We start from the raw sequence: 24,290 nt of genomic DNA on the forward strand, positions 1-24,290 counted from the left end.
CATATCATCATCTGCATAAATGAAAGGGTATAATCCCACAGTGGCCAGTTGTTTTCCCTAATGGTACCATCATGATGTTAAATAGTACAGGCGATATTTCTAATTTCACTTTTTACTGAGTTTTTTTTAATAGTAAACACAAACTGTTGTCCATCTTCTATTTTCACCTTAATGTCTCAATTTCTTCCCATGCAATATGATAACTACAAAACCTTCACTTTATCCCTTAATGCCTCACAGGTACTTTCAAATAACCAATACTTTTGTGGGATGCAAATGAATCACTAAACCTTTAGACTGATTTTGAGAAAAAGTCGCAGAATATACTTGAAAATTGCATGTTTTTCATTGAATATTTTGTAGAATTCATACAATGTCAGACAAACATTTTTATAATTTATAAAAAAAGTGGTCAACTCTAAAACTTTTTAGGCAATGCATGATTTTTGAAAACTATCTTGTGTAAGTTTTAATAATGTGGCATCATTTTGCAAAGGTTTTTGAGCTAGTCCCCCACTTTTACAGGTTTGCCTAGTGGTCTAGTGGGTAGAGCGCCAGTCTTGACATCCTGAGGTGGCTGGTTCCATTCCAACTGCTGCTCCTTGTGATCTTGGGCAAATCACTTAACCCTCCATTGCTTCAGTTACAAACTTAGGGGCCATTTTACAGCCAATGGTAGTCCTGCCCCAAGTGTGAGCTATTTCCAGGAGAAAAAGAAACCCCCAGAAATGGTTTGCACTGACATAACTCAGCGGTAATTGACAGGGCCGCCAAGAGGGGGGAAAAAATTCCCCGGGCCCAGGCCTCTGGAGGGGGGCCCGGTGCCACCGCAGTCTGGCTCGCCCGCCCTCTGTCGCTTCCTGGCATTGAACTTAAGCGCCTCACCTTCAAAAGCGCAGCAAGGCAGACCACTCCTTCCTTCCGTGTCCCGCCCTCACCTGACGTAACTTCTGTGAGGCACTTAAGGTCAGTGCAGAGGGCCCGGGGGTGGAGAGAGAGCCTGGTGGCGGTTGGAGGGGGGCCCCGGGGGCGGCCTTGTCCCGGGCCTGGCCCGGTCTCTTGGCAGCCCTGGTAATTGGGCATGGGTGTGCTGCCCAGTTACTGCCGGGTTAGTATAGGAGCCCTTATTGCCACCTCAAAGAGTTCTCTTGCCATATGTGTCTGGGGTCTTTTTTATCAAGCTGCAGTAAAAAGGGCCCTAGCACATGGGGAAAATAGTGCAGGGCCCTTTTTCCCCGCAACCTGGTAAAAGGACCCACCAGATCGTGAGCCCTCCAGGGAGAGGAAAATAATCTGTGTACTTGAATGTAACTCATCTTGAGCTACTATTGAAAAAGGTGTGAGCTGAGCAAAATCCAAATAGATAGATGTTTTGTGCTGGAATCAGAGCAATTTTCTTTGCTGGCTGTCATTATCGTCTGCATTAGTAATGCTATCTAACTCATCACTTGCATCTTCATTTTCATCATTATCATCCTCATGTTGTCCTAATACAAATAGGCAGATGATCAAAAGCAAACGCGGGCACTAGAGACCATTAGCGTCGTACTAGCATCTATGTTTGCTGCCGCCCAATGATCAGAGTCGGCATGCTAAAAAGGGCATTACCTATTCCTCCCCACTACTCAGCAGGAAGCACGCGAAACAAGGGTGCTGCTCCAGTGGTTAACCTTGTGCCAGCTCAGTGCTGGCATTAGGATTTGCCAGGGCATTGGGGAGGAATGAGGAGACCCTGTCCTGCATGAATGCTTACGGTCCCCTCTACCCCCAATACAAAGGGGTTGGAGGTCAGGTGGACCTCAGACCCACCAACAGCACCCAGCAACCCCTGATACAAGTGGTCTGGGGGTCCAGTGGACCTCCAGGCCCCTACCCCTACACATAGAGAAGCCCCCCAGCTGCATTCTCCTTCCTACCCTAACCCAGTGGTCTAGTGCCCCCCCCAAATCCCCCTTAATAGCTGGAAGCAGGAGGAGGGAGTAAGCACCCCCTCCTCCTCCTCCTCCTTCTGCAAGCACCACCTCAAAATGGCGGTGCCCTGCCTGGTGCCAGGGCCGCCGAGAGGGGGGCAGGGGAGCAAAATTCCCCAAGCCTGGTCTCCAAGGGGGGGGAGCCCGGGCCCAGGACCAGCACTGGCAAGCTTCTTCTTGCTGCCTGCTTCCAGATCTGTCCTCCCCTGCTTTTGCATGCCACCCAGGACCCGGATGATTGCATTAGCACGATATCGCATTAATGCAATCATCCGGGTCTTGACTCCTGGCATGGACAAGAGCAGGAGAGGACAGACCGTAGGAGAAGGCACACAGGAAGCAACTTGCTGGCACTGGGCCCTGTCTCCCCCCCCCCCCCCCTTGAAGGCAAAGACAGAAAGGTAAGGGAGTAGGCAGGCGCGAGCGGCAATGTGAGTGGGGGGCAGTGCGAGTGTGGGAGGGGTAGCTTACAGTGGTCTGGTTCTGCCCTAGGCCCAGCTATGTTTCTCAGTGGCTCTGCCCAGGGTGGGCAGGAAGCAGAGTGCAGCTAGGATGCACTTTTGTGTGTGTGAGGGGTAGGGGGGACTGGAGGTTCACCAGACCTCCATCCCCTTTGTGTCAGGGTTTAACAGATCGGACTAGTTTGACAAATCCAGGCTTTTTTTTTTTTTGACAGCCCGGACCTGTCAAACAACTTCTGCAGGAGGACTGTGCCTTGGGCTAATGCCCACACAATAATCTTCCCGCAGCAGTACCCTGACAATCGAAGCTAACATCATGCATAAGTTTGCATGCTATTAGTTTTGATCATAGGGGCATTATTTCCCTGTGCTGCTCTGGTGCTAATTTTACAGCACTGTTCAGAACAGTGCAGGGAAATTGATCATCTGTCAAAGAGAAAGCTTTCTCAAACTTGTATTCATTGTCTGTTGTTGTTCTAACAACTTTTCATCTGATGGCAAGCTGTTTGAATATTTTTGAGAACTGATGCAAGAATGTCAAATGTGTGTGAACCCTTCAATCTTCTTAAGGCCCGACAAGATGACCAGCAGCCTGTTGTGGCAGAACATATGTCTGTTCACCATTGCAGCCAGCTTCAGCTTCATCTTCAATTCAAAGTGACCCAACTCATCACTGTTTGGCTGAAAACCTATAACCAGTTCAATCAACATAGGCAACTCTACTATTTTCATAGGCTGGTGAGATGATCTACTGTTTGCGTGACAAGGTTTCCAATAGCAAAATCCTGTTCCAGGTTTTGCTGTATCATTTGATTTACTGAGGAATCATCACTTGCATCTTGCTTCCGCTTTTACTTTTTACTTTTAACTGCAAGCATCAGATGAAATTGAGTAAAAGTAGGAAAACTTGGTGAAATTATTCCTTCAGTAAAAGTAAAAGTAACAAATGTTTCCTGTACTTCACAAGTAAAAGTGACCAAACTTTTACTTAAGTACAGTAACTAGTTACATTTACTTAGTTACTATATAATACTGGATCTCATCTTCACAGATATGCAAATTGTGCTGGATACTACAGTTTTTTGCCTATGTATAGCCCCGCTGTATTAACCAATATATATTGGCACCTTTTTCCCTTTGTGCTACTTTCTTAGAAATATAAACATCGCAAATGGTAAAGATAAGTTAAATAATGAATCTCAGCATTGAGTGGTTGTAATGAGGGTAATGGGGCACCTAAGGTGCTAGGAAAGTGCCTATTTAAAGCCTATCCAATAAAGAAAAGAAGGTGCCATCCAACTGGAGTAAATGCTTGTGCCCAGATCACACATGACCACTTAACTATGCACTCAGACCGTGCTCTGCACAAACTTTGCCCTTGTAAACCCACACTCGTAAAATTCGGGCCATCACATCTAGGCGCATTCTTATACTGCTTTGCCAGAAACTGCTCATTGATGTGCGCATTTGTGTAAACGGCTAGACGAGTGAGATTTCCTCACATTCTTGCATCTATCACTAAGCAGTTCCTTACAGAGTTACCCCCAATGTGCTGAGCAACAATATAAAGCCTCTCTCTGGTTATATTGCAGGGCAAGTTATCTATTCACACTTGACCGCAACCTTACCCTCGAGAGCCAAGTAAACTCTGTAATAAAGAAAATGTTCTACTCAATGTGGAAGCTCAAATGACTAAAACCTTTCTTCCCAAGAGAAACCTTTCGAAACCTAATACAATCAATGGTCCTAAGTCATGCAGACTATTGCAACGGAATCTAAGTGGGATGCAAAGAACAACTCACAAAAACACTCCAGACCGCCCAAAATACAGCAGCCAGATTAATATTCAGCAAAACATGATTTGAAAGTGCCAAACCCCTTCGAAAAAAGCTGCAATGGTTCCCATTCAAAGAACTGATCATCTTCAAAATCTGCACTCTAGTCCACAAAATTATATACGGCATAGTTCCAGGATACATGATAGACCTTATAGATCTACCAGTAAGAAACAGAGTTGGATCATCAAGATCATACCTAAACCTTCACTACCCAAATTGCAAAGGACTGAAATACAAAACAACTCACGCATCCGGCTTCTCCTACATAAGTGCACAACTAGGGAATGGCCTCCCAAAAGCGGTGAAAACAATCCATGATCACCTGAACTTCAGGAAATCACTAAAAACCAACCTCTTCAAAAAGGACTACCCCAACGACCCAACGTAAACCTCTTCACCCAGGAACATAACATTACTAATGATCGTACTGTACATCACGCAATCTTCATCCCTTCTGATCCTCTACATATACTTCATTTGATCACTATACAACCTTGTATTTGTTATCAACCGACTGGGCAAGCGCCTTTGACGGTACTATGTAAGCCACATTGAACTTGCAAATAGGTGGGAAAATGTGGGGTACAAATGCAACAAGTAAAATAAAAATAAATAAATTCCTTCTTCTGTTGATGTGTCTGTGTGTTGTGTGCAAGTGTTCTTGGAGTAGTTGTCTTCTATATTCCGACAGAGTTCTTTTCCTTTGACGTTTCTTCTTTGATAGTCCAGGCATCGAGTTATGCACATTTCAGACAACTGATTAAGACATATTTGTTTCAGAATTATGGAAGGAAGTGATTGTGGGGCCCTTTTACTAAGGTGTGTAGGCGCCTACATGCGTCCAACATGCATCAATTTGGAACTACCACCTGGCTACTACGTGCCCCAGGTGGTAATTCCATTTTTTATGTGCATCTGATATGCGCAGCAGCAAATATTTTTTTATTTTCTACCACATGGTGCTAACCGGGTGGTAATCAGCAGTGTATGTGCGCTGATGATTACCACCCAGTTAACACATGAGATCTTACCGCTAAGTCAATGGGTGGTGGTAGGGTCTCAGGCCCAAAATGGATGCATGCCAGTTTTTATTTTGACAAACGTCCATTTTCGGCCAAAAAAAAAAGGCCTTTTTTGCAGGTGCGCTGGAAAATGAACCTGCGTGTGTCCAATACTCATGCCTACAACAGCACAGGCCATTTTATAGCGCACCTTAGTAAAAGGACCCATGTATTAGCTTTGATTTATTATTCATGTTTGTTATTGTACTTCCTAGGTTGTCCAGCTTCTTTGTGTGTTGCCCATATTGAACTGCGAGGTATTGCGGGCTATAAAGATGAAGTGTTATGTTATGTATTTTAGACTGTAAACCACTCTGGTCTTAACTAGGTAAGATGGTATAGTAAATACATGCATAAACATTAACATAAATCTCCCTGATATTCAGCCGGCGGCAGACAGCAGTTTTTTGTACTCCGCCAGCACAGCTTCAGTATTGAATTTCCATTTTTTTAAAAAGCCGGCTAGCACATGACCGGTTAAGTTAATATTCGGACGTAACCAGCCATGGGTTGGCAGATAAAGATAGTTATTAATGTGGTCTTATTTATCCGTTAAACCTGGCCAGTTACATGTGAATATTGGGACGTAACGGGACTCCGCCCCCACAAAACACCCCGATATAGCCAACTTTAAGTTCAGGGCTAACTGATCATTTTCAGTGAGGATGACTGGTTAAGTACTGTTGAAATGACTGGATAGCCATGAACAAGCAAGTTAGCCAGTCAGCGACCATTCCCAGCCAGTTAACTCGTTTTGGATATTGGCCGGAAAAATATGTTTACAGTTCTTCCTTCATGGCTGGGCCTGATGCTACATGCAGTGAAATAATACCTGCATTTGACCACAGAATACTTGTTTTAGATTCAGAGTATGTACCTTGAGGATAATCCACTGCATGAGGCCGAAGTAGTACAGAATGGACATCACACTGCTGAAGAAGACGACGATGGGCAAGGCCTGAGGAGAAAGCAACAGAGCATCGTGAATGAAGAGCAGTAGAGTCACAAGACAGGAAAATCAGCCCCATGCTGATCGCTGGCACATTTGGCACTCATTTCTCAATTAAAATTAATGGGAAAATAAACACAAAACTCCTCAATTTTTAAGGTACTGACTTTTTGACCTGGACATTCAATGCCAGGCCTAATCTGTGCAACCACTGGAAGTTATTGTGCCAGCCAATATTTCGACCAGTGCCCAAATAACACACCGCATAAAATTAGGACAGACTTTTTGCTGTACTAACTCTTATCTGGTTTGTTCTCCTGTTAACAGTCTGAAAATGGCCCTAACAGGATAAACTCCAGCTCTGATCTGACTCCACCCACAGACTGCCCTGTCATTAACTGGATAGAGCTGCGGTGGCCAGTGCTAATATTCAGCCATACTGTCCAATTAAATGTCGCTGAATATTACAGTGGGGCCAAGTAGACTGTCCTGCCTGGTTGTATTATTTTAAATATCAAACCCCAAATGAAAACAAACAAACAAACAGGATAGTGTTCCTACTACAGCCTATAAAATATTAGACTATATTTTCCATTAGTTTACTTTTGGTCTGATCACATCTATGCAAAAAAAACAAAAACCTGTAGCACTCAAAATCAAATCAATGCAATTTTGTCTACGATTTCCTGTGGTGAGGGTAGGGGTGGGGTTATTATAAAATGCAAGCAGTGATTTCCTTGAATTTACTGTAAAAAGCACCCTATGTTTTGTCAAAGTACTTGCTCAATGTACTCCTTATCAATGTATTGATAGGGAACAGCAGCAGCTAACCCAGCACTGAGCTTTTATCCAGAAATGGCTAGTAGCCTTTATTTGCAGCATTTCCTGTAAGCACTGAACTGTGTTAGCTGCTCATGCTGTTTTAGAACAGGACAGGCCCAGCTCTGCTGGTACAGTGGTGTTTACTGCTGATCATGAATTCATCATTAAAGTGTAACACACGGCAGGTTTAAGGAATGAGCCAGGTGAAGCACCAACTCAGGGCGCCAGAGCTCAGAGGCACCAAAGGCCAGCTACACCAGTGCAGCATTGTGGCGAAAGCATGTTTTGCTATCATCACTGCGCTTTCTTCTCTGTATGGTCACCAGCATCATGGCAGGTTGAAACACAAGAGCGAGAACTTCCTGTTCGTGCATTTAAACATGGGGCAGGGGCCAGCAGCCTTCATGGAGGAGGGAGGATAGCACAGCAGCAAGAGCAAAAGAGCTGCTAGAGATAGGGTTACCATATGTCCGGATTTACCCGGACATGTCCTCTTTTTGAGGACATGTCCGGGCGTCCGGACGGGTTTCGCCAGTCCGTCCGTTTGTCCAGATTTCTGGAAAAACGGGCGGGCAGGCGGCGGGCCTATCCTAGCCTCCCCTTCCCTTACTTACTACCTACTGCCCTGCAGTGGCGTAGCTACGTGGGGCCTGAGGGGGCCTGGGACCCATAGAGTTGGCCCTGGCCCCCCTGCCGATGATCCCCTTGAACCCCCTGCCGCCACCAACCCTCCCCCGCCGTCACCACCCGCCCCGCCGCCGCATCAGATACCTTGTTTGCTGGCGGGGGTCCCCGAACCCCGCCAGCCGAAGAGAGTCTTCTTCAGTGCCGGAGTAGCGCCTTCGTTCAACTAAGTTCCTGGTGCGATCAGCTGTTTCTGACGCCTTACGTCCTGCACCTTGCATGTAGCCCCGTGCAGGACGTAAGGTGTCAGAAACAGCTGATCGCACCAGGAACTTCGTTGAACGAAGGTGCTACTCCGGGGCAGAAGAAGACTCTCTTCGGCTGGCGGGGTTAGGGGACCCCCGCCAGCAAACAAGGTATCTGATGCGGTGGCGGGGCGGGCGGCGACGGCGGGGGAGGGTTGGGGGCGGGAAGGGGGCTCAAGGGGGTTGTGGCGGCGGCTCGGGGGGCGGCGGGGGGGCTGCTAAAGAGTGCCCCCCACCTTGGGTTCTGGCCCCCCTCCCGGTGAGGTCTGGCTATGCCCCTGCTGCCCTGGTGGTCTAGTGACCTCTTCGGGGCAGGAAAGAACCCCCTCTTTCCTGCCCAGAGCGCTGCCCTTGCCCTGCATCCTGTTGCTGTGACGGTCTCGGGATTCAAAATGGCCACCGAGAGTTGAACTAGCAATGGTATAAGATATTTGAGGCGTATTTTCTTTCAAAACACTTAGACTTACAAAGTTAGATTTACATAGTACCCTATGGAATTTTGTTAAGTCTAAGTGTTTTGGAAACGAGCCCCACAGAATCATAAAGAGATGGATTTAGTTGAAGGGTAATTCTATAAGTCGGTACCCAATGCTGTGTGCATAGCACCAAATCTATAACAGCATCTTGGTGCTCAATCATGTAAAGGCGCATTATTCCATGTGAATGGAAGACGCAAGTTGGTGCACCTAGGTTTGCCAAGTGATGTGCTTAGTTCATAGCATTCTACAAACTACATAGTAACATAGTAGATGACGGCAGAAAAAGACCTGCACGGTCCATCCAGTCTGCCCAACAAGATAAACTCATATGTGCTACTTTTTGTGTATACCTTACCTTGATTTGTATCTGTCATTTTCAGGGCACATACCGTATAAATCTGCCCAGCACTAACCCTGCCTCCCAACCACCGGCTCTGGCACTGACCGTATAAGTCTGCCCAGCACTATCCCCGCCTCCCAACCAACCCCCACAACCACCTCTGCCACCCAATCTCGGCTAAGCTTCTGATGATCCATTCCCTCAGAACAGGATTCCTTTATGTTTATCCCACGCATGTTTAAATTCCGTTACCGTTTTCCTCTCCACCACCTCCCGTGGGAGAGCATTCCAAGCATCCACCACTCTCTCATCTAACTAGGAGACACACCCATGGCCTACCCATGCTTCGCCCATGTGTACACCCCCCTTGCACTTAGGAATTATCTCCCCGATATTCAGCTTGTGGTACGCAGCTGGTGCTAACCCTGGATATTCAATGACAGACCGTATCCGGTGACTGGCATTGAATATCCGGTGTCAGGTTTGGCTGCAGCAACTTAACCAGCTAAGTGCATATTCAATGCTAGCCACTTAAGTTACTAGCAATTAGTGATAGGCCTGCTGATTAAGTGGCCTATCTTAACTGCTCAATGTAGCCGGTTTAGCGCTGAATATCAGCACTTAGCTGGCAAAGTGCTATTTAACCGGCCAGGAGCTGTTCTTAGCCGGTTAAATAACACTGAACATCAGCCGGTACGGCACTTAGGAGCTGCCTTATAGAATAGCACCTAATACAAATAGGGGTCCTTTTACTTAGGCATACAAGCATTTTTAGCACACGCTAATCATTAGCGCGCACGAAACTTGCTACCGCGCCTTTGTAAAAGACCCTCACATGCTCCTGTCAATTTTCATGGTGTATCTGACATGCATATGTGGCGCCTACTTCTAGATACCACTTTACAGAACAGCCCTTAGGACTTTTTTTTTCCCATTTGAGGAGTAGCCTAGTGGTTAGTGCAGTGGACTTTGATCCTGGGGAACTGAGTTCAATTCCCACTGCAGCTCCTTGTGACTCTGGGCAAGTCACTTATTTGTACCAGGGGCAATGGAGGGTGAATATACTATGTAAACCACTTTGAATGTAGTTGCAAAAATTACAGAAAGGCGGTATATCAAGTCCCATTTCCCTTAACAAATAGTGTCCTAAGTGGGGATCACTGTAAAATGGTGCACCTGAAACTAACTATAAGAACTAACTTTAAAGACCAGCTTTACTAAGTGAGCTCTAAGAAGGAACGTCTCACCTTCATGGCTACAGGCATTAGTGACATTTAATGCTGGTGCTCGCATACTGAACCGGGCAGAAAAGGCCAAATTTAAAGCAGTCCTTGTTTTAGGGGGTTAGGTATGCAGGTACTAGCATTAAATATAGCTGGCACCTACTTAACTTCCAAGTCCACAGATGACCTAAATATTCAAGGCTGGTGCCCGGGTGAGACATGACATTCAATATCCAGGTCTAATTCAGTCCAGAACTGTTGGCAGCTTTACAATGATTGACTGCCACAGGCTGAATATCACCTGCAAAGTAAATAAGTCTTTAACCTCTGTGTCTGACCTGAAAGGCAAACACATTCTGGATGAGTGCAGTCCCAAAGACAAAGCCGGAGCCCACTTTGGTATAGTTCAGGAACACCTGCAAGAAATGACAAACAGATCCATCACACTTAGGAGGCGATATTAGGAGAGTCATGGGTTAAAAAAGAAGGCATTTACGTATCTAAATAACCAAGCACATATAAGAAATGCTACTTATATTTGCATAAATGCAGCACACACCGATTTGAAGGGAGCATAGTCTAGGTGGACCTCAGAAGTATACCTGTATTCCCTGTTATGCAATGGCTTTCTACCAGGGGTGGACTGACCATTCGGGCAGCTGGGCAGTGCTCGAGGGTCCAGAGGCTCTAGGGGGCCCAGAGGCTCTGCCCAGTTGCCTGCCGCCACCGCAGCACATTGCAGCCCTCCCCAGTCCTACCTTGAAGGGTCTGTCGGGACAGGAAGGAATCCGCTACTCTGCATGGTGGTGCTATAGTTTAATAATAACTGCCGAGACTACCGCGGTAAGTCTCGGCAGCCATTTTGAAAAACATTTGCTGTCACTGGGCACAGTAGCGATAGCGGGCAGGAAACAATGGGGTTCTTTCCTGCCCCCAAAGAAGCCACTAGGCCGCTAGACCCTTCAAGGTAGGACCAGAGAGGGCAGCAGTGGTGTGGGAAGGGGCAGCAGCATAGCGGTGGGGCAGTGGGAAGTAGCTGGGGAACCCAATGACCTTTACTGCCCGGGGGGGCCCAATGACCTTTACTGCCTGGGGGCCCTGACCACTGTCAGTACGCCCCTGCTTTCTACCTATGCTTCAAATAATTTCCTCATCGGTATTTACCACCCGCTCCAAGACACACAATTGTCAGCTAACTGCTTATTTGGACCTGGAGGGGTGATTGAGGGAAGAATTATGCTTACCTCTCTGACATTTTAAACCACCTCAAAAAGCACAAATCTTAAGTTTAGGAGCTGGGATCCTTAATTGACTACTATCAGTTACGTACACTAACCTGTAACATTCTGAAACAGCTGTGATGTTGCAATTTCAAATTGGAGAAAAGCTCTCAGAAACCAAAGGAAAATAAAGGAAAATAATCCTTGGTTTTAAACGCTGTTACATTTTTTTTTAATCAGCGTTTAGTTTCTATCATCAGGCTAAAAACTCCAAAAAGCTTTTTTCGTATATTTTTTCAATGCTTTTAAATCAGTGTCCAAATAAAAGTGCAACTCTGTGCAATCTTTTCCAAATTCAAACTGTAGCTTATTTAAAGCTTATCTACAGTGAAACATTTAGTATTAAGACAGCACTTAGCTTTCATTGTTCAGCTAAGTGCTAAGGTATCTGTGACCTGGATTGGCTACTGTTGGAAACAGGATGCTGGGCTTGATGGACCTTTGGTCTATCCCAGTGTGGCAATACTTATGTACAGAACATGACTGTCAAACTGATCACAGGAGTGAAAAAAAGGAATCATGTTACTCAAGCAAGAACATTGGCCACCCATTTCTGCATAATTTTCATATAAAATCCTGACATTGTTATACAAGATTGAAACTATTGGATTACCATTATTCTCATTTAGGCTTCTAATACCATATACTCTACCAGAATATTTCACTCAGGTTAACAAAAACTTCTGGTAGGCCCTTCTTTCTACCACATAGTATTTGATACGACCCACATTTCTATGTTTAGCAAAATGGGACCTAATCTATAGAACGTTTTGGCATTATATTTATGCTTGGAAGCATCATATCAAAGATTTAGGTTAGGCCTCAAGGCATACTTATTTAGAAAGACCTTTGAATGTTTGATATTATGTAGAGCAGAGAAGGACAGTGAGAGCGGAATTCAGATAGGGATACATGACTGATGCATGCTTTCTCACTTTTAATTTCCTCTACAGAATTATGTAACTTTTCATTCTATGTATTTTATTTTAGTTTCAGTATCATATGCTGGGTTTTAAACCGCTTACAAATGAATTTTTTATATGTGGTATATCAAGAAATATAGAACATAAACTTCCAAAAACTGTTCTTCTTTCACATTAAAAAGTATGCTCTTAATACTACTTTGACTTCCAAAAATCATGAGCATATAATCAGATTTTCAGACAGAACTTTGTCAGTTCTTTCAGGACAGGGAGAGCAATGATGATTGTGGGCGGAGGGTAGTGAGGGGAAAATGTATGAGGATCATTATATGGTATAACATAATACAATGTAAGCCTTAATCAGTTTCTCAGGTTTAAACACATTATCATTGTAAATCAGAACTTAAGAGAGTTGATTTTTCAAATCTGCACTGTTTGCAAATCAGTTTCAACTTGTGTGCTGGCCCCTAGTAAATTAGCCTTTTTGGGAGCTCCATAGATGAAATGATTACCTTGGGGCTAGAAGAGAAAGAGTTTTTTTGCTATGAAACATCCCTCCAGACATCCAACACCCAGCTACTGCCTCCTGTGCACACATAACACAGTGTACCTGAATCTGATCTCCAAGAAACTGGAAGGCTTGAAATCCAGCGTCGGTTCTGACAATCAAGATTCCAAGAACAAATTCCAGCCCAAGGCCCCAGCCCACAGCCCGCCAGGACACCTGAAAGATAGAAATGTATGTGTAACAGAGTCCTAAAAGTACTTTTTTGTCCCTCACCAGTGATGTGTGCAGCTTGACAGGCATATAACACTGAAGCTAGCAAGAAAGTATAGGGGGGATTCTATATGTGATGCCTAAAACATTGGCACAGAAAAAGTGTTATTCCATAAGCTGCGCTTTAAGTTAGGTGCGGTTTATAGAATACCACTTAAGCACAGGGATCACACATAAATTTTGGTGCCGCCATTTACAACAATGAAAATGTGGTACACATGCTCATGCCTAAATTTATGTGCATAACTCTAAACCACGCCCACACTCCTCCCTGAAACACTCATGACCCTCCCATTTCCACACCCCATTTTTTGGACCAAGTGTACAATATAGGCATGGATCCCGTGCCTAAATTTACGCATATAAATACTAAAATTAAATTTGTGCCAATAATTGCTTGTTAAAAAGCCAATAATTGGCACTAATTGGCTCATTATTCAATTAAATTGTGTGTGGAAATTGGGCATACGCACAAATTTGCCCACACAGTTTTTGGCAATTTTTTATAGAATTAGGGGGATAGTGTTTTTTCTTGACTTTTCCTGTTAGGAGATGCCTAAGGTTTAGACGAATCAATATAGTGATGGAGAATAGAAAATTCCTAATTCTTTCCTTTTGTGTTCTCACCTAAGAGAAACAACAACCCAGAGTTGGAGAATGGAGTGCCTTGGAGTAGCCCATGAAGTGCTCTGAGCAGAATTTATTTCCGAGTGGATTTCACACCAAATCTGTTGAAATGTGACATTTTGCCTAGAAGTAGTTGATGTTCCAGGGAGGGTTCTGATGTGGAAGAGGTACTGCACCTAGGATAGAGGTGGCAGACATTTCTTCCTTAAGTCTATGTCAAGAGGATTCTCAGAGGAGAAATCACAGGATTGGAAGAGGATCTCATTCTTGTGTAGGGAACCGCCCTGCATTTGTTTGTGGAAAAGAAGTTGTATTCAGGTACCAAGAAAGGCAGCCCTTCATTTGGGAAGAGAGGTCTGAGAATCAGAATAACCCCCTGCTGTTGATGTGCTTTGTTGATAAACCATACTTTTATATTAGGACTTTGTATTTGCAATGGATATTACTAGACAGACATGCGTATTTTAACACACCAGTACCATTTCATGAACAACTCAATGCACTTTAATTTCATCTATTATGACTTCTCTTGGCTGTAGGCAGTATGCCTAGTCCTCGATTCATGAGCTTGGCCATATACTTGATTTTTTTGAGCATGCCCATAGTCAGGCCACCATGATCTTTTTCTTTTCATTTTTAAGGGATTCATCGTGATACTAGTTCAGGTATGGTACGGGAGATTTGATGCAGAGGAATTTGTGAACTATTTAGTATCAGTATTTGGTTTTGGTGAGCATTACAATCCTGTTGTGCCAGTTGATCAGAGGAATTCAGTTTCAGAGGCAGCACTGCTCCAAGGGTTGTGCTAGAAGTACAGCCACACAGGATGCAAATATGCTGTGGAATTTGTTGCTATTCTCCTTGTGGATAGAAGGAAACTATCTGAAGTTTAGAAAGGATTTGAAAACCCTTCTTTCCTGGAGCCATTTGGTAGAGGAACGGAGCACCGATTTTAATTTTAGGAAGAGGCTGTATTTTTATTTGGGATCGTGATTACTACTACTACTACTTATCATTTCTATAGCGCTACTAGACGTACGCAGCGCTTTACACTTGAATATGAAGAGACAGTCCCTGCTCGACAGAGCTTACAATATAATTAGGACAGACAAACAGGACAAACAAGAGATAAGGGAATATTAAAGTGAGGATGATAAAATAAGGGTTCTGAATAAGTGAACAAGGGTTAGGAGTTAAAAGCAGCATCACAAAGGTGGGCTTTTAGCTTAGATTTGAAGACGGTCAGAGATGGAGCTTGATGTACCGGCTCAGGAAGTCTATTCTAGGCATATGGTGCAGCAAGATAAAAGGAACAGAGTCTGGAGTTAGCAGTGGAGGAGAAGGGTGCAGATAAGAGAGATTTACCCAGTGAACGGAGTTCCCGGGGAGGAATGTAGGGAGAGATGAGAGTGGAGAGGTACTGAGGAGCTGCAGAGTGAATGCACTTATAGGTCAATAAGAGGAGTTTGAACTGTATGCGGAAACTGATAGGAAGCCAGTGAAGTGACTTGAGGAGAGGGCTAATATGAGCATAACGACACTGGCGGAATATTAGTCGTGCAGCAGAATTTTGAACAGATTGAAGAGGAGAGAGATGGCTAAGTGGGAGACCTGTTGCAATAGTCTAAACGAGAGGTGATAAGAGCATGGATGAGGGTTCTGGTAGTGTGCTCAGAAAGGAAATGGTGAATTTTGCTGATATTATAGAGAAAGAAACGACAGGTTTTAGCAGTCTGTTGAATATGTGCAGAGAAGGAGAGGAAGGAGTCGAAGATGACCCCAAGGTTACGAGCTGATGAGACAGGAAGGATGAGAGTGTTATCCACAGAAATAGTGAATGGGGGTGAAGGAGAGGTTGGTTTAGGGGGAAAGATAAGAAGCTCAGTCTTGGTCATGTTTAGTTTCAGATGGCGCTGAGACATCCAGGCAACAATGTCAGACAGGCAGGCAGGCTGATACTTTGGTCTGGATTTCCGCTGAGATTTCTGGTGTGGAGAGGTAGATGTGGGAGTCATCAGCGTAAAGATGATACTGAAAACCATGGGATGAGATCAGAGTACCAAGGGAAGAAGTATAGATGGAGAAAAGAAGAGGGTCCAGGACAGATCCCTGAGGTACACCAACTGACAGTGGGATAGAAGTAGAAGAGGATCCACTAAAGGTACGCTGGGAGAGATAAGAAGAAAACCAGGAAAGAACAGAGCCCTGAAATCCAAGTGAGGACAGCGTATCAAGGAGTAGGCTGTGATCAACAGTGTCAAAAGCAGCAGATAGATCGAGAAGGATGAGGATAGAATAGAGACCTTTGGATGTCATGATGTTGTGTATTACAATTTGTGTAAGTTTGTGTGTTCTTTATTTATTATGTTTTTACTGTGGATTATGAAGGTTATAATGTATGTTGTGTTGATCAAGTTTTCTTGCTATGCAGGTTCTAAATCTAATAAATCAATAATTTAAAAATATTATATTTATTGAAATGTTAAATATTTACAAGTATCCACTTGTTACAGAAATATTGAAAAGGGGGAAATGAAAGAATTACATTTTTAAAAAGGAAACAAAAATCATTTACATATGAAACTCCCCAATCACATTAGACCACAATATATAGGGGATGCAGAGAAAGAAGAAAGTGGAGTTTAAAAAAAAAAAGGTAAATTATACAATTAGGATTGGCTTAATGCAAAATACCATAAATCAATCAATCAATTAATTAATGAATTAAATATGGGGTATATATTTGGCCCCACAGCTCCCAGATGTGCTTCTGAGTCTGAGGAGAGAGTGAAGCAAGGGTTACGTGCCTGTTCACAGATCCCACAGAGGTGAAACAAGTTCTTAAAATCTTAATCTAAGCATCCTTAAAGGATATCTGAAATAGGAAAAATTCAATATAGAGTGGGAGAAGCCAGTCTCAGACCTTACTTATGTGTCTTTAGCCCCAATCAGCAACAGATCTTTTGAAAGATGGTAACAAAGGAGTAAGCTGAGAATTATTTGTGACTTTAGCTGATGGCTTCTCATGGGGGCAATTTCTCCACATGGGTTAATTTTGTGTGTGAATCATTGCAGGGGCATAGCCAGACAACAGATTTGGGGTGGGTCTAGGCAAGAAGTGGGTGGGCACCATGTTCTCCCCCTCCCACACCACCAAAAGAAATCTCAGCTGGTGGGGAAAATGCTTCTTTCCAACTTGGCAGTCTGCAGCAGGCATGCGCTGAAAACTGAGCATGTGCAGGTGCCGGTATTGTGAGGGGGAAGTCTTCAGCTGGCAGAGCTTAGGATCCCCAGCAGCTACCGCTAAATGTGTGCTACTGTTGGGTGGGCCTGAGCCATAAGTGGATGGGCCCCAGCCCACCCAGGCCCATCTGTGGCTACTCCACTGAATCATTGTTTAATTTGAAAATGTGGACAGACTTCAAGGCCCCAGCAAGCGGGTTGAGCTTCTGCGTGGCACTCACCGCACGATGGTGCTTGGAGCAGGCAAAAAGGAAGATAACAAACATGCAGACACCTCCAAATGAGATCAGCTGCTCCGGCCTCTTGGCTGTGTCCAGTGCCAGCCATAAGACTAGGCCTACCAGGATTATCACACACAGCACCCTGCACAAGAAGCAATGAGAAGGTACATCAGACTGAGGGCAGTGAGGTCCTACATTAAAGTCCAGAGCATAACAGTGATTCACACAGCTCGGTTACAGTATAACAACCCGCACGTCAACAGTACTGCACAGGAACAGCAAGGGCAGAACCAGAATGTCCATCTTTAGGAACTAGAATTATAAGCAACTACCTATGGTGCCAAGATTTGGAGGTGCTAATTACCAGGACTGAAGGGCATCCAACTTCCACTTGCTTTAGGGTTGCCATGTTCTTCAGTCTCTGGACACACACTTCCACCTGCAGCCTCCCCTCCTCCACCTACAATCTACAACTTCCAGATCAGGGCTGGCCTGAAGCAGCGGTGACAGGGGCGGCCATACACAGGGTCCCCTGTATAATCGAGTCAGTTTTGTAGCTGGCAGCTGACCAAAAGTTAAAGGTTCTTTTCCCTTTCCATTTCCCTCTCTGTCTCCTTATCTTTCCCTCCCCCTCCCCTTGGTAATTGTGCTCCTGAATGCTGATGGTCTATATCTCCTCCGACTCCACGGATGGACAGCCCTTACACCTCATTTGAAATTTTAAATCCCAGGTAGGCCACCAACTGGTATGAACATGGCCCCACAGTTCCTAAGGCTGGCTTTGTTCTGAGTGACCAGAACTCTAAAGTTGCTAAATATGCAAACTGACCTAACTATAAAGACTAGGGGTGCAGGTGTTATGTCATCACAGCTCACCATTTTAACCACCACCAGTTCTTCCTGAAACACTTGCCCGCTGGACTCAGGAATTTCAGTATCTTCTTTCCCCATCGCCTTTTAGCAAAATCATAGCTCAGGAAGAAGACTACCACGCAGGTGATGACGAGCAGCGCGATGGCCCGCTGGAAGTTCAGAACACAAGCGGCGATGAAGTAAGCAGCGAATGCTGAAATGGGAAGGTGAGATTTCACAGCAGTGCCAGAGCTCAAGTACATGCTAAGGGGAGGTCATTTTAGAAGGGGTACGAGACATTAACAGTATTAAAAATCTAGTTTACACATGTAAATGAGCCTATGTAACCTACTAGAGAATGTGGTAAAAGCATTAAGCATAGCAGGGTTTAAAAAAGATTTGGCTAATTTCCTGAAAGTAAAGTTCATAAGTCATTAATAAGATGGACTTGGGAAAATCCACTGCTTATTTCTAGGATAAGCAGCATAAAATCTGTTTTACTCTTTTGGGATCTTGCCAGGTTCTTGTGACCTGGATTGACCACTGTTGGAAATGGGCATGATGGACCTTCGGTGTGTCCCAGTATGGTAATACTTATGTTCTTAGTGCAGTGGACTGGAGAACTGGGTTTGATTCTCACTGCACCTCCTTGTGACTCTGGGCAAGTCACTTAACCTTCCATTGCCCCAGGTACAAAAGCTTACTGTACGTGGAGGGGCATAATCGAATGAAAACGTCTATCTTCTTGGGCGTTTATCTCTGAGAACGGGTCCATGAAGGGGCGGACCGAACCGTATTTTCGAAAAAAATAGACGTCCATGTTTTATTCGACAATTTGTGAGCTGGGCGTTTTTGTTTTTCAGCGATAGTGGAAAATGAAAGCGCCCAACTCAAAAACGAATAAATCCAAGGCATTTGTTCGTGGGAGGGGCCAGGATTCGTAGTGCACTGGTCCCCCTCACATGCCAGGACACCAACCGGGCACCCTAGGGGGCACTTTTACAAAAACAAAAAAAAAGGTAAAAGAGCTCCCAGGTGCATAGCACCCTTCCCTTGTGTGTTGAGCCCCCCAAATCCCCCTCAAAACCCACTGCCCACAAGTCTACACCATTACTATAGCCCTAAGGGGTGAAGGGGGGCACCTACATGTGGGTACAGTGGGTTTGGGGGGGTTGGACGACTAAGCATTAAGCAGCACAATTGTAACAGGTAGGGGGGGATGGGCCTGGGTCCACCTGCCTGAAGTCCACTGCACCCCCTAACAACTGCTCCAGGGACCTGCATACTGCTGCCAGGGAGGTGGGTATGACATTTGAGGGTGAAAATAAAAAGTTGTGAAACATCATGTTTTGTGGTGGGAGGGGGTTAGTGACCACTGGGGGAGTCAGGGGAGGTCATCCCTGATTCCCTCTAGTGGTAATCTGGTCATTTAGGGCACTTTTTGGGGCCTTATTCGTGAAAAAACAGGGTCCAGGAAAAGTGCCCTAAATTCTAGCTACAAACGCATACTTTTTTTCCATTATCGGCGAAAGGCGCCCATCTCTGTTCGGGTGATAACCATGCCCCAGTCCCGCCTTCACCGCGCCTCCGACACACCCCCATCAACTTTGTACGTTTCTGCGATGGAGTGCAGTTGAAAACGTCCAAGTTCGGCTTTCGATTATACCGCGTTATTCGTTTTTGTGAGATAAACGTCCATCTCCCGATTTAGGTCGGAACTTGGGCGTTTTTCTCGTTCGATTATAAGCAGGATTGTGAGCTCCCTAGGGACAGAGAAAATATCTGCATATAGTAAATATAAACAGAAAGGTGGTATATCAAATCTCATTCCTCTTACATATGTAAGTAGGAATTTTTTTAAACGCTCTGCTTATACATGTACATCCATACCACACACAAATTTCAAGGAGACATGTTCTGGGTGGTCTTTGAAAATATAGGCATACGTTCCATTTCATAATGGAAATATAATACCTATCTATATTTCAGAAAATGTTCAAGTCAACAGTGCATAAATGTAAGCTCTGGCACCTGTATGGCAGGAGAGCAGCACTTGAGTTCTGTTGGCAGCGCAGTGGAGGATCTTTCAACACAAGCCTGTACTTAAGCCTTGCCATGTCCAGCCCCCTCCAACAGGAAGTTTGAATCAGAAAGAGAGAGAGAGTGGGGCAAAACAGGCCTTGAGCATGCTGAGTTTACTTTAAGTGCAGTCTTGGCCTGGGAAGAGGTAGTGTGGCAATGGTGGCAGTCCTAACAGGGGAAAAAGGAAAGGGGGGAGGTGCTGGGCATGAGAAGGGTAGAGAAGGGCAGGGTAGATGGTGGACATGGGGAATTAATGAAGGGAAAGCAAGATTCTGGATATGAATGTGGTTAGGGAAAGGAAGGGCAGACAATGGAAAGAATTATGCTGGTCTATGAGGAAGCAGGCAAGGGAAGATGGGGGAGACAGGGGGTAGGGGAGGGAAGGGAAGAGGAGATGCAGAACTATGAGGGGATAGACAAGGGAAGAGGAGATGTTGGAGATAGGTATAGGGAAGGGGAGATGCTGGATTATAGGGGAGGAAATGAAGGGAAGGTAAGATGCTGGACATGAAGGGGGTTAGGAAAGGGAAGGGGAGATGCTGGACGTAGATATAGGGAAGGCAAAAGCAGATACTCGACTATGAGGAAGGGTGGACAAGGGAAGAGAAGATGCTGGACTACAAGGAGTAGGGCCTTGATTTGCCTCTGCAGGAGGATGGGGGGAGGGCATGGCTAAAAGTACACCTAGAGCACAAGATGCTCATGAGCCAACCCTTAAAATATCATATGCAGTCACTATTCAACCATTTACATTTGACACTCATACATTAAAATGATAGAACCTCAAAAATAACCACAGCTAAAAATGGTTCTCCCTGGTGCCCCAACTGTGATGCACTGTTATTTCATAGGTTAAAGAATAATGGCACAGGGCAATATTCCCTTTGATTTGAACTGGAGGGAACTGGGGTGGATTTTATTAAATCTGAGCAGTATTTATTTATTTATTTATTTATTTATTTATTTATTTGGATTTAGTTCACACCTTTTCAGTAGTAGCTGAAGATGAGTTATATTCAGGTACACTAAGTATGTCCCTGTCTCTGGGGAGCTCAAAATCTAATTTTGTATGTGAGGGAATGGAGGGTTAAGTGAACCCAACAGGTCTTAAGGTGGATACTGAATGGGGAGAGTACTTTGAAGCATAGGTGATGTTAAGTTATGCAAAGAATTTAGCTTGAATAAGGATGTCTTGAAGCAGGTGGTGCTTTTTCTTTTTTTATTTCTGAATGATGTGTTTCACTATCAATCACAATTGAACAACCAATTAAATAGAATTAGAGGTAAGACTCCATTCTGTTGATCGACTGATGTTACTCCCCCACCCCCTGTGTTCCAGTGGTGTAGCCAGGCAGCCAATTTTGGGTGGGCCTGAGCCCAAAGTGGGTAGGCACAAAATTTTCTCTGCCCTGCCCTACCCCCACCTCAAAATTTAAATTACACTTGCTCTGAAGGTGGTCAGAACTCCTTTTACCAAGCTTGACAGTAGTTTGTTTCTTATCTACTTGACCCTCGTTGCTGACTTTGCCTGTACCTGGATTACTCTATTGCCTGCTGCCTGCCTATTGACTTTACCTGTGTCTGGATTACTCTCTTGCCTGCTGCCTGCCTACTGACTTTGCCTGTACCTGGATTACTCTCTTGACCTGCTGCCTGCCTACTGACTTTGCCTGTACCTGGATTACTCTCTTGACCTGCTGCCTGCCTACTGACTTTACCTGTGCCTGGATTACTCTCTTGCCTGTTGTTTGCCTATTGACATTGCCTGTACCTGGATTACTCCCCTGCCTGCTGCTTGCCTGTTGACATTGCCTGTTTCTGGATTACTCCCCTGCCTGCTGCCTGCCTATTGACTTTGCCTGTACCTGGATCACTCTCTTGCCTGCTGCCTGCCTGGCTGATACGTTCACCACCCAGCTTCCAGCTCCGTCTCGTAAGTCCTGCAGGCCGCCCGCACCTAGGGGCTCAACCTCTGGGGAACAGCGGTCAGCGCAGGTGAAACCCGGGGTTGTCCAGCCACCAAGCAGAACCTGGTCCGAGTACCGGGCTCAACAGTGCTCTACTTGGTACAAGAACTCACATATCTGACACTATACAGCAAGGGTCAGGACCAATGCTAGCCATAATAGCAAATAGAGGAGAGCCCCCCCTCCCTGAACTCTTCCCCTCTTTGCCTCCCCTCCAATTTCCCCACCTGCCATTTCTATCACACTACAAAGGATGCAGGAGTACATACTATGTGGCAACAATATCAAAATGCTTACTAACCAAACATACTATGATTCAATTTACTGCATCAACATATAATTTTTGTTTAATCTAAAGACAGCGAGTCATCACATATGGCTCTAAAATGAACTATTGGATCTCCTATAGCACACAGCTATTCTAGATCTGAAGCTCTCCAATTTGTCTTAATCATTTGCATCCATTGCAAATCTGCATTTTTTTTTAAAGACCACAAAACAGCGACCAGTTCACTTATCTGAGAATGCAGATTATAGCACTGTAGAGAATTGATCAACACACCAACAGACCCTCACCAAATTCAGAACAAGACATCACAAATTAGAAATAAAAATATTTAGACAAAAATTGAGCTGGGACCCCGAAGAAGTTAAACTTAGCATGTACTATAACACTGGAGAAAGAAAAACAGAAATGCATTTCCTTTTCTACTGAACACAATACAAAGACATTTACTATGCACATTTCCCAAAGCTAACGTACTCCATTTAAGGCATTCAAAATAACATTCTTTTTTTCCTACCTTTGTGGTCTGGACATTTTATTTTTCCATCATATTGGTTCTGGTTTCTCTTGTCTGCTTTCCTGTCTGTCATCTGCTAATTCTCCTTCAAGCGGCTGCTGTCCAATTTTCTTTTCTTCTCTCTCCTGTCTATTCCCTCGCTACACCTGCCTCTAACATATTGATTGTTCCCTTTTAGCTCTTTCCTCTCTTTATTTTTCTTTTCTGCTCTCTGTCAACTCATATTTCACCCTCTGTCACCCTTCTCCTTTTTACTTTTCAGCCATCTATCAAATTTCCATCTTCTCTCACCTACTAGCTCTCCCATTACCCATCTCAAACCTTCACGAGCCCTCCAGTCACTTTCATCTTTAATCTAATCCCCATTTCCATATTTCTACTCTCTGTAATCACTATCCTCTCATTCATTTCCTTGCCACCCCCTCCTGGCCTCTCTCACATGATTCCACCATCCCCTCCACCCTATCCCAGCAGCTGTTCCCTCTTTCTCCCTATCTCCACTCTCTTAGCCTGGCATCTTCTTGACCCTTCTCTCTTCCCTCCTGCTCACTCCTCCATTTCTCCATCTCTCTTCCCTCACTCCCACTGTCCAGAATCTCTACAACACTCCCTTCTGCTCCTTGATCTAACATCTCCCTGCCTCTCATCTACCCTATGTCCAAAATCTTTCCCTCTCTCCTATTGTCCACCATCTCTCTCTTTCCCTCCCTTGTGCCCACAATCTCTCTTCTCCCTCTCTCATGCAGCATTTTCTTCCTTCCTCCTGTCTACTACCTTGTCCAACATTTCTGCCTCTCTCCCTGTGCATCATCTCTCCCTCCCCTCCACCTCTATATCCAACATTTCTCCCTCTCCCTCACCTATCCTCCTCCTCCCCTCCTCTCCACACTTATGCCCAACATTCCTCCCTCTCTCACCCCTTTCACCCTCAATGCAGCATCTCTCCCTCCCCATCCCAATCTCATCCCATCCCAAGTCCAATAATTCTCCCTTTATCACCCCCCCCCACCCATGCAGCATCTCTCCTTTCCTACCCCACCTTACAACTCTCCTTCTTGTATGAATGGGGCACAGGTTCCCTGGCAGCGGCAACAATTCCCACATGCTACCAGTCACTAAGCCGGAAGCTTCCTTTCTGCCACCACATCACACCTAGTCTGAAACAGGAAGTTGCGACAGAGGGGGGCAGGACGTGGCAGAAAGGAAGTTTCTGGCTTAGCAGCAGGCAGCAAGTGGGAATCGCTGCTGTTGCCAGGGAACCCATTCACACAAGAGCGACGTTTAAGGGAGGGAGATGCAGGACCACGGGAGCCCAGCCTGCTCCCTTCCACATCAGCAATGTTAAAGGTGTAGCACTGCTGGGTGGGCCTGAGCCCAAACTAGGTGGGCCCAGTCCCACCCGTGGCTATGTCTCTGCTGTGTTCATAAATTATATAAAACAC

The 24,290-nt window shown here is 45.0% G+C and overlaps 1 protein-coding gene across 1 annotated transcript in view; it reads right to left on the minus strand.

Annotated features, from left to right (window-relative positions):
• SLC28A1 (solute carrier family 28 member 1) overlaps nucleotides 1–24,290 on the minus strand; it is a 117,752-nt gene that overhangs the window by 34,534 nt on the left and 58,928 nt on the right. Inside the window, exons 5-9 of the mRNA XM_030190357.1 lie at nucleotides 18,021–18,210; nucleotides 17,145–17,286; nucleotides 12,886–12,999; nucleotides 10,411–10,488; nucleotides 6,208–6,288 (exon numbers count right to left, since the gene is read on the minus strand). Coding sequence (XP_030046217.1) covers nucleotides 6,208–6,288; nucleotides 10,411–10,488; nucleotides 12,886–12,999; nucleotides 17,145–17,286; nucleotides 18,021–18,210 — 605 coding nt within the window. The remainder of the gene's footprint in view (nucleotides 1–6,207; nucleotides 6,289–10,410; nucleotides 10,489–12,885; nucleotides 13,000–17,144; nucleotides 17,287–18,020; nucleotides 18,211–24,290) is intronic.

This window comes from Microcaecilia unicolor, chromosome 1 (genome assembly GCF_901765095.1).
Source record: "Microcaecilia unicolor chromosome 1, aMicUni1.1, whole genome shotgun sequence".
Classification (NCBI taxonomy): Eukaryota; Metazoa; Chordata; class Amphibia; order Gymnophiona; family Siphonopidae; genus Microcaecilia; species Microcaecilia unicolor.